The 13,821-nt window shown below is 40.4% G+C and overlaps 1 protein-coding gene across 4 annotated transcripts in view; it reads left to right on the top strand.

The window, feature by feature from the left end:
• LOC140476882 (intermembrane lipid transfer protein VPS13B-like) overlaps window positions 1–13,821 on the top strand; it is a 957,534-nt gene that overhangs the window by 786,448 nt on the left and 157,265 nt on the right. For all 4 annotated transcript variants that reach the window (XM_072569770.1, XM_072569768.1, XM_072569769.1 and 1 more), the window contains exons 36-38: window positions 615–1,007; window positions 7,381–7,583; window positions 9,648–9,849. In XM_072569770.1, the coding sequence (XP_072425871.1) occupies window positions 615–1,007; window positions 7,381–7,583; window positions 9,648–9,849 (798 nt within the window). The remainder of the gene's footprint in view (window positions 1–614; window positions 1,008–7,380; window positions 7,584–9,647; window positions 9,850–13,821) is intronic.

Genomic DNA, 13,821 nt, shown 5'->3' on the forward strand with positions numbered 1-13,821 from the left:
ATTTGACAAATTGACTAACACATACAAGATGTGCTCTTGAATAACTTTTGATTCAATGTTTTGTTTCAAAGAAGGTAAATAGATTCTGTGAGCAGCCTGCTTTTGACAAATAATAAGATTTGACTTACTCTTGACCGTCAAATGAGTTTTGGCTGCTTTGAGTATAACATGGATGTGAATAAAACTTCAGTTAAAGATTCCATTTAAAGCCAGTTCTTTACTATTGGAATTAATGGCACTTTTAAACAATTTTAACACCAAACTAGATTTTGATTAAAAGACATTTCTGATGGCTAAACCTATAAATAAGAGGATGGTTAAATGATGTGTATGTTATTCCTCCATTAAACAAAATAAGCAATGTAAACAAAGAAAATTGATTAATGTTCTCTTCCATGCATGGAATGAGATGGTTTTGTTTTCTTCAGTCCCACTGCTCAATGAAACTATTAGTTTCCAAATGCCATAGCTGTGTATGCGGCACTCAAAACCATGCTCAGTAAAGTAACTAAACCAGCTCCTTTGATTTGACAGGTCTGTCGTGGCCTTTAACAAGTATTTGTTTGAATTCCAATTCCTTTTATTTTCTAAACGTTCTGTTTTTTTTTAAACAGCTGAAGTTCATTTGGAATTGTCACGTCCTTGGAAAGTCAACTTAAGCCTTGTCAAACTGGATCAAGCAACAAAATTTTTAAAGAGTATCCTGCCCAGATATGGTTCTGAGATCACCTCCAAAGCTGCAGTCTCCCCTGAAACAGTTTATAGGAAAGAGGAGATGTTTACATCAGTATCTGGTGCGAAGATTGAACCTGGATCAGTTGCTGAGACAGGAGTGGATCAAGGAAGCATTTGGAAAATGGTCTCCTTCTTTCAGAAGTTTTCCATCCACACAGCTCAGGTTGTTGTTGCAATGGAGACAGTGCCTCATCCCGATAAGCCTTGCATTCTGGCCTCTCTTTCGAGTCTAAAAGGTATCCTTAACATAAAAACAGGACCCAAATCCACAGGTAAGTAACATAACTTGTATTTCCAGATTAGAAGTTGATAATTTAATATTGTGTGTTAATTAATAATGGCTAAGTGTTAAGATGTATTTATATTAATCCCATTTCACTTGATAATAGAACTTAAAACAATTAGTTCGTTCCTTGGCCAATAGGATAATTTCTGTTGTTGAATAACTGTCTCTCTTTCCACAGCATTTTTCATTTGTGTTTTAAAGAATTTCAGGACAAGGAGGAACGAATCGGATTTCCTCTCCTTTGGGTAAATTGCTGAAGTACATATCAGCGCAATTCAGTTCTGATGGATGTTAGAAAGTATATAAATTATTCCTTTTTGAAAGTGCACTTGACGTACGTCAAGCAGTTTATAAAACATGCATGCATATGTGCACACACATGCACACAGATGCATGCACACAAGGTCATCCACTTTGATTTCAAAGTCTACCAATCCTTTAAACGTTCTTTCACCGTCACAGTCTAATCATATGGATCAATGTTCAAGGATAGATCTGTTGACTGGTACAATTAAACAGTGTTATTAGTATATTTGTCCTAGATACACTTTCCCTTTATACTATGTTTTTGAAAGTTAGGATGATTTTTGTCCAACATATTAAAAAAAGTAACATACTGAATTTTCCTGTAAAGGTAGGTGGTTTACTGTAGTTATTAATAAGTTGCAATTGAGCTTGAGTGATATCAACCTGCTAAAGGAAACCTTTACCGATAAGGTGCGATCTCTTGCTTCTAACCACATAGGCATTGTCGAAATTTCTGGATTAAATGAAAATGTGTGAACATCTAGATTTTAAATGCATTGTAAATTTTCAAGCAGAATTCAAGTTAGGCATTCATACCTAAAACAGCACCCATGATGTGTCAATCTCTAGTGTAAAAAGCAGTTCTGGAGAAACTCACCAGGTCTGGCAGCACCTGTGGAGAGAGAAACAGGTTGAACATTTCGAGTCCAGAATGACTCTTCTTTGAAGTTTTAATGAAGAAGCACTAATCCCATTCATAGAAGGAACAAGGATAAGAGGGCACAGACTTATAGCAATCAGCAAAAAAAGCAAAAAACAGTATCAGGAAAACTTGTTCATGCAGCGAGTTCTAAGGGTCTGGAATGTGTGCTTGAGAATGTTGTGGAGGCAGGTTCAGTCGAGGTACTCAAAAGGAATTAGCATGTTATTTGAAAAAGAAGAACGTGTGTTGCAGGGACCAGGCAGGAAATTAAGTAAATTGCTCACTTGGAGAGTGGATGCAACGTGATGAATGAATGGCCTCCTATTGAGTGCGATGTTTTTCTGTGTGAGAATGTAAGAGAAAGATGTGACAACTTTTGATCCAGAATTAAGGAAAATCTTTAGTTTCTTTAAAAGGTCTATGGAATGTGCAATTGTTTTTAAGCATGTTTAGAAAGGAGTTTTAAGAGTTGGCATCAATTGTAAAGGGATTTGTTGTAATTTGTTTGGATAATAAGAGTTATCAGTACATGTGACCCTGAGACCCTTGATCTGAAAGCAGTACCAACAGAGTTGAAGTTAATACCAGAGACTATGTAGCGCACTCACACAAAAATGAACTACAAGCAGAGGTACCAGATGGTACACCTATTGAGGCATACACAGTGAGAAAGCAGACAGATTGAAAGAAAGAGATGATGAAGCAAATCTCTCTCAAACCTTACCCAAGGTGTAATTTATTGCACTTCTACATGGCATGAGGTGTGCAAAGGGACCCTGGAGACATACAACATCAGGAGTTTTATGATCTGAAGGTGAGAATGTTCAGAGAAGCATGCCTTGCTGATGATAGCCATGACACTTGGAGGTGGAAGTTGTTGTCAGGTAGGACTCCTGACTATGTATATTTGTATATGAATGAAGAACGCTATGTTGTGGAACTGTGTAACTACGTACATGCTGAAGGGGTTACTTCTGGTTGGAAAAACGTACTATTGTCGTACCGATAATTTAAATTTACCTTTTTACTTGAAGTATGAGTTGCCTGTTAATTCAAAGTAAAAAATCATACAACACCAGGTTATAGTCCAACAGGTTTATTTGGAAGCACTAGCTTTCAGAGTGCTGCTCCTTCATCAGGTGGTTTGTAGTAATTTATGTTAATGTAAAATAAAACTACAAAAAGTGGAATTTTATTGACATTTATTCATTTTGGGGTTGCTTGGAAAATGTAGTTATTATGGTTTATGGTTTTCCCATGGAGATTGTAACAAAGAATATCCAGCTTCACCTTTTAAGTAGTTATATTTGACCCATTGGGCCTCTGCTGCCTCTTTAGAGGAGCTATCCAGTTAACTCCACACCATTGCCATTTACCTATTGTCCAACTAATGTTTACTCTTTAGTCTTTTTATTTATTCATATATTATGTGCAGCACACACTGGGCAAGCACTTAACTGGCCATCCTTACTTTGCCCTGAGAAATTGATGATGAGCTGCCTTCTTAAATTGCAGCTCACGTGGCATAGGGACACCCACGGTGCTGTTTAGGAGGGCCTTCCAGGATTTTGACCCAGTGACAGTGAAGGAAAGGCGGTACATTTCCAATTCAGGATGAATATGTAGCATGGTACAGAACTTACAGGTGGTGATCTTCCTGTGTATTTGCTACCCATGTCCTTTTAGATGGTAGAGATTGCAGCTTTAGAAAGTGTTAAATAAGGAAGGGTAGTGAATTGTTGAAGTTGCATCTTGATGATGGCGCTCACTGCTGACAGTGTATGTTGATGGTGAACAAAATTAATGTTGGAGGTGATAGATTGGTTTCCAGTCAAGCAGACTGCTTTGTCCTGGATGGTGTGTAGTTTTTTGACTGTTGTTGGACTCTATTTGGCCTGGCAAAAGGAAAGTATGCCATCATACACTTGATTTACGTAGCTGGTGAATAGGCTTTAGAAGGACAAGAGGTGAGTTACTTGCTGCAAGACCTCTAGCCTTTGGCTTACTCTTGTTGCTCCATTATTTATGTGCCTGGCCTGGTTCAATTTCTAGTTAATGGTAATATGTAGGATGTTGGTAGGAAGGAAATTCAGCAGTGGTATGGACATTGAATGTCCAGAGGCAATGATTTGGTTCTACCTTGTTGAAGACAATCACTGCCTGACACTTGGACATGGACTGCTTCACTATCTAAGGAGTCATGAATGGTCCTGAACACTGCAGATCATCAGGGAACATCTCCACTTCTGACCTTATGATGAAGGGAATGTCATAGATGAAACAGCTCAAGATGGTCAGACCTAGGCACTACCCAATGAGTCCTAGAACTGAGATGACAGATCTCCAATGACTGCTACCATGTTTTCAAAGTTATTATTTTATCTGCTTCCACCACTGCTTCAGTAAGCAAATATCGAAGAAGCTACTCTTGAAATAATTATTAAAGCAAATAGTATTGCTTATTTAATACTGACAGGCAGACTATTCAGTAGTGGGTGTATTATATTTCCTCACCTGAGTTGCCCATTTTCAATTTAGCAATTGAGAGCAGGGTTTCCTTACCTTGTTCAATTTATTAATTCAAATTATACCTTCCTTCTTACTCAGGTCAGCTAATTCTATACAAGCTTATCATCCAATTTGGAATCTATCCCTGTCCCTCCTGCACAGCACTAAACTAAGTAGTGCATTTATATATCTGGCTACCAGGGGAGCTATTTTAGTCTTTTAACTGTGGCTCAAGTTACTTTCCAAAGTAGCTTATAGACAAAATGATGAATAGGAGTATGACTTTATTGCTTCACTAAACCTTTGCTAGTCTTGCCTGTGTGTGGAGTGACTATTGGTGAATTACTAAAAGGAAAACAGCAACAAAAGAAAAAAAATACCCATTACCGTTCCCAAACTGATCATAGGAATGGTTTGTATTGTTTGGCGTTAATTTGCCAAGGTATTGGATCATCTACAACAGCCAGAAGCTATTTTGCATGGAGTTAAACTTTCTATACCTCTGAAAAGCAGCTCAAATATTTCCCGTTGCTTATACCACAGGAAATAAATTCTTTTGTCTGTGTAAGCCAGAGGACAAATTAAACATTAAAAGGACCATAGGGGATTGAAACTAAGTGTGGTTTGTATAGATGAATACAAATCACTGTTAACATTTCCCCTAGCACTGTTGTAAGAATATTGGGTGTAGGTGCCTTGATTTTGTCACTTTTGGCACCTTGTCACAAGTAGCTTAAACCCTCGCTCTTCCCAGCATGCTATAAGAAGTTACGACCATATTGGCTAAGTAATGGCTTGGATTTTGAATGTCATTACAACATATCCCCGGCCTGTTGAAATGAGCAAGTAAAGGTGGATTTAGTTGACAGAAAGCTAACTTTACTGAACCTTGCAATGATAAATAAAACAGCATTTTAATTCCTTTCTGCGTTCTTCTTGATGTTGAGGTATGTTTTGCAATGGACTGGATGTAGGACGAAAGATCACATGTTGTAATGTTCACGACACAAGCTACCTTCTAATCTTCAGCTAGAAACCTGCAATAAATTGCTAACACGCAATACCCTAAAGCCTCTAAAAATGCTCTATTGTAAAATGCTGACATTGATTAGTCAATTAGAATTCAAATAAATACACCAAATACAACTAGGCATAAAATAAAGCCTGATGTCATGTGGATTGTGTTTTTTTAAAAAGTGTTTATCAAAATATTTCGGTGTGGAATGGCAGAGAGAAACTAGTCTGATACCTCTCTTGGAATAAATTCATCATACTCTTTAAGCACTTAAGTTTTAAGGAACTCACAAGATTTTTCAAATTTGTACTTTTTAACATTGGTTTGTTAATGCAATTAGTCATTGTCAGAATTGTAACTGAGGACCGCTGCCTCTTCAATGTACCGAGGGCTGTTTACCTGCCTTCTCTGTGATTTAGCAAGATGAGATCATATAAATTGATAACCATCTCTCTGTTTTCTTCTGATTCATCTCTGACCTGAACTCTGCTTGAACCTAGTTAGACACAAAACATCCAGGATTCTTGGCTGAAGCCATAAAATTTAATTAAATCCTACAGAAATGATGTGTAAAAGAACACCACAGTACCCCAATAAAGTGAAAATAAGTACTGTGATGGATTAAAATAATAAATGTGCCTGCTTCTCTGTGTTTGATGTGAAGGCAACAAATATGGGCTTCCAGCAGTCAATATATATGATGTTAACAGGAAAGGTTGTAAGTCACATGCACAAGAATCTCATCTGCTTAAGATCACTGTGCACATTTACTGCTGGTTATATGATGTTGACTGTGGATTCAACGAAGCTGCCCACAGCTGCATCAGACCTGAACAAATATCAGCCATGGCTCAGATGGTTGCACTTTTGCCCATGAGTCAGAAAGTTGTGCATTCAAGTCCCACTTCAAGACTCTAGCACATGAATTAAGGCTGATTCCCCTGAGGCATTTCTGAGGGAGTGCAGCAGCATTTCAGGATGGGAGCCATGTAGAGACTCCCTCTTTTGGAAGAAACCTTTAACAAAAGTCCCGATAGCAATCTCAGGTGAACAAGGTAAAAGATCCCGTGGCTACAGCACTAATTACAAGTCAAAAATACTTAATTGGTTGCAGATAGCTTTGGAAACACCCTAGGGTGCCAAGGTGTCAGTCAAGTGCATATCTGTTTTTCTTTGTTTGAGCAGAGTTTTGCTGTGTGGTTTGCAGTTTGAAATTACAAGTGATCACCTAACTCAGTGATGGAGCAATGCACATTACTCATTTTCCCCCAAGTGTGGTTGGGGACAGATGGAACAGAATATATGTCAGCATGGAGCAGACTGTTTCCATTGTTTATTTTGGACTGAATATAACGTATTTTAAGTTGTTTGTTAAATATTCACATGTTCCAACATTAGAGGAGCCTTAAGTAGCACTCCGGAACAAAATTGCTTGCTGCAGTTCGCATCTGTAAGTGTTCAGTTTAAAAGACATGTTTCTCCCTTTGAGCAATGTTTGAGGAAACCATTGAATTATTTATTATTGAACCTGAACTAAAATCCAGTTTTGGAAACATTCAAATATGTAGAATATCCAGTTGAACACAAGAGAGCATGTTATATTTCCTTTACAAGGTTGATCAGTCAGTCAGAAAAATATATTGGACTCCATAAATTATTGCGGAAAGTTCAGTTGCTTCAATGATTTGCTCATAATTCCACAGTGTTGCTTAGGAGCTGGCATCCTGTATTAATTATGTACAGATGTAAAGATCAGAGAACTGATGCAGAAGTACGTACAAAAAAAGAAAGCAAAGATAAATGTTTCTTTTAGCCTTGTACTATTTAATTTATTGTGCAGTTGTCCAAAAAAGGATAAATATGACATCCTTTTCTTCCTCTGTTTAGGAATGATTTTGGGTGCTACATTTGCACTCCAACTGAAGGATCTGCTTGTAAAGACCTGCCTCAAAGACAGAACCAGAGCACTAATTGGCCCATTCTGCTGTACCCTGCAACTGGATGCTAAGTGGTGCAGGCACAGTGGCGACCCTGACCCACATCACTCCGTTCCAAAAACGCTGGTCGACTTGAAAGCTGGACTGATCCAGGTTTGTGTGGGTGGCAGTGGTGTCTGGTAGAGGCTGTCTTTAATGAGTCTGTTCCTTGTTTGACCCAAATGTCTTTTATTTCCAACCCTGTAAATCATGCAAAGAGTACCCTTGTAACATGATCAGGTTATCTGGTAAAGCTCAACACTGTTGCATTTGAAGTACTTGATTTTTTTGTATGAGTAATAAACTTTTAAAAAGATCAGAGCAGAACAAACAGAACTGCAGGGCAATAGGATGAAACGGCCAATACCATAAATACTGCAAAGGCACTTAAAATAATTAGAAATGCATACAAAGCATTTTGTTTTCATGGCACTAGAGATAGGGTACAATGTTTTAAGAGAATTTGTGAGACTTGAGCAGTTGATCATACAGCATGTGCAGGATGGTAGTTGTTCATTTGGTGCACAGTTCTACTTTATGTATGACCTTTGCCATCTTCTATTGACAAGTGATCATTGTGACTGGATTGAGTTCAACTGATACATAAATCACCCCTGCCTTTTAGCCCTTTCATTGACTGCAGGAGGAATTCTGCATCCGTACTTTACTAATTCACAAAAGGGTGCAAGTAGACGTTGGATTGGTTCTGCAGACTTCTCTGAATGCGATCATTATTATTAACCTTTGAACATCTTCAAAATACTTGCATAATAAATAAGTAGTTTGCAAAATCTTCCAAAGAAGACATTTTTAAAAAAGATTCAGTTTTAACTTGTTTGAAGTTGAAATTAATCCTGGAAGCTGCCTAGGTTTTCTCAAAACTTCATGGGAAGTAAGCAAGATTTATATAATGTGTGTGTGTACAGATTAGTGTCCTGGGCTCCAGAAGTTGACTGATAGTGTTGCTTGTTATCTGAAGCCACAGTGAAGCTGACTCTACTTATAATAAGTCATTGAATCCCAACAGTGTGAAAGCAGGCGATTCAGCCCATTGAGCCCATACCAAACCTCCAAAGAGCATCCCACCCACCCTGCCAGTCTCTGTAACCCTGCATTTCACATGGTCAATCCATCTAATGTGCAAATCTTTCGACTGTGGGTGGAAACTGGAGCACCCAGAGGAAAAACACACAGACACGAGGAGAATGTCTGTGTGGAATTTGCACAGTGGCTGGAATCAAACACTGGTCCCTGGTGCTGTGAGGTAGCAGTATTAGCCACTGAGCCACCGTGCCACCCTGATTAGTCATGGTATTATAGGAAGCAGTCATTATAATTTATCATATTATATATACTGTTTATCATCATACTACTGATACTACAATGCAGACAATTAACCATAAAATTATTGTCCAAATACACATTTTATTTTATAGTGTATGCAGATTTAGTCTTGTGTCCATCTCAGGGAAGGTTATGTATGGCAGACTGATATCTTGGTGTTGCATTAGGCCACTAAATACTTATACAGATTTACAAGGTTTTTTGTTTGTAAATTTATATGGTTTAGCACAAACACCAGTTATTACTATTCTCTTCTGGGTGCTTTTCCTGTTCAGAAAACCACTGGGAAAGAATCCAGTTCTATCTTAAAAAATACCTAAGCGCAAATTTAATAAATCACCCGATTAGAAACCAGGATAGTGCATCGATACCCAAAAGAAACACAATGTCCACAAAATTCAAAAGGGGAAAATCAAGTGGTGAGGAAGGGGTTGCTAAATCAACAATTGGATATGTTGCATTTTCCAGGCCCAAATTTGTAGTATGAGATTTTGAATATCCAGTAAAAGAGTTGCTGCAATTCTGCACTGGATCTACTGAACCAATGTAAGGTCAGCAGCAGGAATCCCCAGTGTAAACCAGACAAGGCCATTTTCAGCCATTCACTCCATTTCCCTGGGAGATCTGTGACCTGTGGCCTAGAGCGTACCTCTAGCATTTTCAGAGCCAAAGTGATCATCTGTGAATGCTGTTACACAAAATCATCAACATCTGATTAACCAAAAAATAGGCAACCAGACTATAAATGGTTTAGCCTATATCTTTGGATTTTTAATGTGTTTGTTCTTTTGTATCTTATCAGTGCGGGTGCTTATCTTTTTGGTGTCTGTTTAGATATTCTGGGGCCAAGAGCATCTGAACTGCCTGAATCTACTACATGAACTTCTCCAATGCTATCTTGGGCAAGATGCCAAGTCTCAGACTTCAGACCACACACAGCAACCATCATCTGCTGTAGGCAGATATCAAGCGTCCAAGACTGAACACAGTTCTGATGACTTGAGGACAGGGCAGTTTCAGTACATTCAAGATGCAGGTGCGTGGGATGATTGACCTTTTATACAGCTCACTTTGTCACCTCAACAAAAAAGTGTCCCTGCTTTGGTGCACACAGATTTAAATATGCAATGCAATGAATTAGTTACCTTCTCACATTGTTGCTCATGGAACCTGAAGACATTCTTCATGAACATCTCTTGACTACTCTGATCTATCATTCACTTAGATCATAGATTATCTATATTCCAAGTCTATCTAACTACTTTGGTTCCTGAACCCTTATTAGTTTTAGTTTTGAATTGAATCATCCTGTACATCCTTTTGAAGGATAGAGTTCCAGATTTCCAACAAACTCCTTGTGAAGAGATCCTTCCTGTCATCACCAGGTTCTTCAGTCTATTCTCTTGGTTGATGTTCCTCATCCTTGGAACTATTATTTTAAACCACTTCTCTGTCCAATAAGTTCTCATCCTTCCCATAACTGTAAACAGTACTTTATCTGAAATCTAACAAGTACTTGTACATGGTGTTCCCATGCGTACGTTGCCCATGTCTTCTGGGTGGTAGAGGTTGTGGGTTTGGAAGGGTTTCAGAGGAGCCTTTGCAATTTTTGCAGTGCATCTTGTCGATGGTGCCACTCAGGGTTGGTGTCTGAGGGAGCAAATGTTGAAGGTATTATATGGGGTTTCAGTTAAGTGAACTGCTTTGCCTTGAATGATTTTGAGCTCCCCGAGTGTTAGAGGAATATTAATGTTCTCTTCCATTGTTCTGAATTCCCTCATGGGAGGATATCACTTTTCTGTCCCTATCACAATCTCTCTACCTCACTCTCCCTCAATTAATCAACTTCTGCGCTTATGCTAATCAACTCCATTTGACCATGGAGAAAGTGAGGACTGCAGTTGCTGGAGATCAGAGCTTAAAAATGTGTTGCTGAAAAAGTGCAGCAGGTCATGCAGCATCCAAGGAACAGGAGAATCGACATTTCGGGCATAAGCCCTTCTTCAGGAATGAGAAGGGTGTGCCAAGCAGGCTAAGATAAAAGGTAGGGAGGAGGGACTTGGGGGAGGGGCGTTGGGAATACAATAGGTGGAAGGAGGTTAAGGTGAGGGTGATGGGGCGGAGAGGTTGGGAAGAAGATTACAGGTCAAGAAGGCGGTGCTGAGTCTGAGGGTTGGGACTGAGAAAAGGTGGGGGGAAGGGAAATGAAAAAGCTGGAGAAATACATCGATGACTGTATTTGCGCTACCTCGTGCTCCCATGAGGAGGTTGAACAGTTCATCCACTTTACTAACACCTTCCACCCCGACCTCAAATTTACCTGGACCGTCTCAGACTCCTCCTTCCCCTTCCTAGACCTCTCCATTTCTATCTCGGACGACCGACTCAACACGGACGTTTACTCTCAACCAACTGACTCCCACAGCTACCTAGATTACACCTCCTCCCACCCTGCCCCCTGTAAAAATGCCATCCCATATTCCCAATTCCTTCGCCTTCGCCGCATCTGCTCCCAGGAGGACCAATTCCAATACCGAACAACCCAGATGACCTCCTTCTTCAAAGACCGCAATTTCCCCTCAGACGTTGTTGACAATGCTCTCCACTGCATCTCCTCCATTTCCCGCTCCTCCGCCCTTGAACCCCACTCCTCCAATCGCCACCAGGACAGAACCCCACTGGTCCTCCCCTACCACCCCACCAACCTCCAGATACATCGTATCATCCTTCGTCATTTCCGCCACCTCCAAACAGATCCCACCACCAGGGATATATTTCCCTCCCCACCCCTATCAGCGTTCCGGAAAGACCACTCCCTCTGCAACTCCCTCGTCAGATCCACACCCCCCACCACCCCCAAACTCCACGCCCGGCACCTTCCCCTGCAACCGCAAGAAATGCAAACCTTGCGCCCACACCTCCCCCCTCACTTCCCTCCAACGCCCCAAGGGATCCTTCCATATCCATCAGAAACTCACCTGCACCTCCACACACATCATTTACTGCATCCGCTGCACCCGATGTGGCCTCCTATACATTGGGGAGACAGGCCGCCTATTTGCGGAATGTTTCAGAGAACACCTCTGGGACACCCAGACCAACCAACCCAACCACCCTGTGGCTGAACACTTCAACTCCCCCTCTCCCTCTGCCAAGGACGTGCAGGTCCTTGACCTCCTTCATCGCCAGACCATGGCAACACAATACCTGGAGGAAGAGCACCTCATCTTCCGCCTAGGAACCCTCCAACCACAAGGGATGAATGCAGATTTCTCCAGCTTTCTCAATTCCCCTCCCCCCACCTTTTCTCAGTCCCAACCCTCAGACTCAGCATCGCCTTCTTGACCTGCAATCTTCTTCCCGACCTCTCCACCCTCACCCCCTTTCCGGCCTATCACCCTCACCTTAACCTCCTTCCACCTGTTGTACTCCCAACGCCACTCCCCCAAGTCCCTCCTCCCTACCTTTTATCTTAGCCTGCTTGGCACACTGTCCTCATTCCTGAAGGAGGGCTTATGCTGAAACATCGATTCTCCTGTTCCTTTGATGCTGCCTGACCTGCTGCACTTTTCCAGCAACACATTTTTAAGCTCCATTTGACCATTCCTTACATGGGAAGTCAAACCTTACCCATGCAACCAGTCCTCTCAATTTAACAAGATTCTTTTATCAAATGTACAATGTATGCATGTTTAAGAATTAAATCTAATCACAATCAGCATTCTTGGGGTTACCAATTGACCTGAAACTGAATTGGATCAGCCACATAAATACAAGTGTAGGACAATAGCTCGGAATTCCGTAGTAAGTATCTCACCTCCTGACTCTCCAAAACCCATTCACCACCTACAGGAAACACGTCACCAATGTGACAGAATAATGTCCATTTTCCGGGATGAGTGCAGTTCCTTTAACACTCAGGGAGCTCAAAATCATCCAGGTCAAAGCAGTTCACTTAGTTGAAATCTTAGATAATGTCTTCAATGTTTCATCCCTCAGACACCAATGCTGAGTGGCAGCATGCACCATCTTCAAGATGCACTGCAGCAGATCACCAAGGCTGTTCTAAAACACTTCCAAACCCATAACCTCTACCACCCAGAAGGACATGGGCAAAGTATGCATGGGAACACTATGTACAAGTACTTGTTAGATCTCAGATAAAGTACTGTTCACAGTTATCGGCACGACACTATAGGTAGGATGTGATCTCGCTGGAGAGAGCAGTGGTTGAAAAGTACAGTTCCAAAGATGAGGAACTTTAGTCATGAGAATAGATTGAAGAAATTGGAACTGTTCTTCTCGGAAAGAAGAAGGCTAACAGGAGATCTGATAGAGGTTTGTAAAAGGAACAAGAACAGAAGGCAGAGATTTAAAATGATCTGCAAAAGAAGTGATGTGAGGGAAAAGTCTTTTCACTTAACGAGCAGTTAGGGTATGGAAAGCATTGTTAGGAACTGTCGTGGAGGCAGGTTTAATTCAGGTATTCAAATGGGCATTGGAGAATTATTTAGATATAAATAATGTGCAAAGATATGCACTTGATAATAATGCTCATTTAATGAGCCAGTGCAGGCATGATGGGCCAAATAGCCTCTTTTTGTGCCATAACACTTCTGTGAATATCACTACCTGCAAGTCCTTCTCTAAGTCCCATCGTGATTTGTAACTGTATTGCTATTCCTTCAGTATCACTTGGTCAAAATCCTAGTACTCACTTGCCAACAGTACTGTGGGTGTACCTACAAATGGACTTTAATGATTTGAGAAGGCAGCTCACCAGCGCCTTCTCTTGGGCAGTAAATGATGAACAATAAAAAGCCAGTGACTTCCATGTCTCCCCAAGTTGGTTTTTTTAAATTGTATTCTTGTTTGTGAGCACTGAACAAATTGTCTTGGGAACTGTATTCAGTATGTGTATTGTGTTTTTAAAAAAAATACGGCAGCTTGTTTTCCAACACAAAAATTCATCCAAAACACTGTCAGAGCAATAATCAGAAAATAAATG

This window comes from Chiloscyllium punctatum, chromosome 5 (genome assembly GCF_047496795.1).
Source record: "Chiloscyllium punctatum isolate Juve2018m chromosome 5, sChiPun1.3, whole genome shotgun sequence".
In the NCBI taxonomy this organism is placed as follows: domain Eukaryota; kingdom Metazoa; phylum Chordata; class Chondrichthyes; order Orectolobiformes; family Hemiscylliidae; genus Chiloscyllium; species Chiloscyllium punctatum.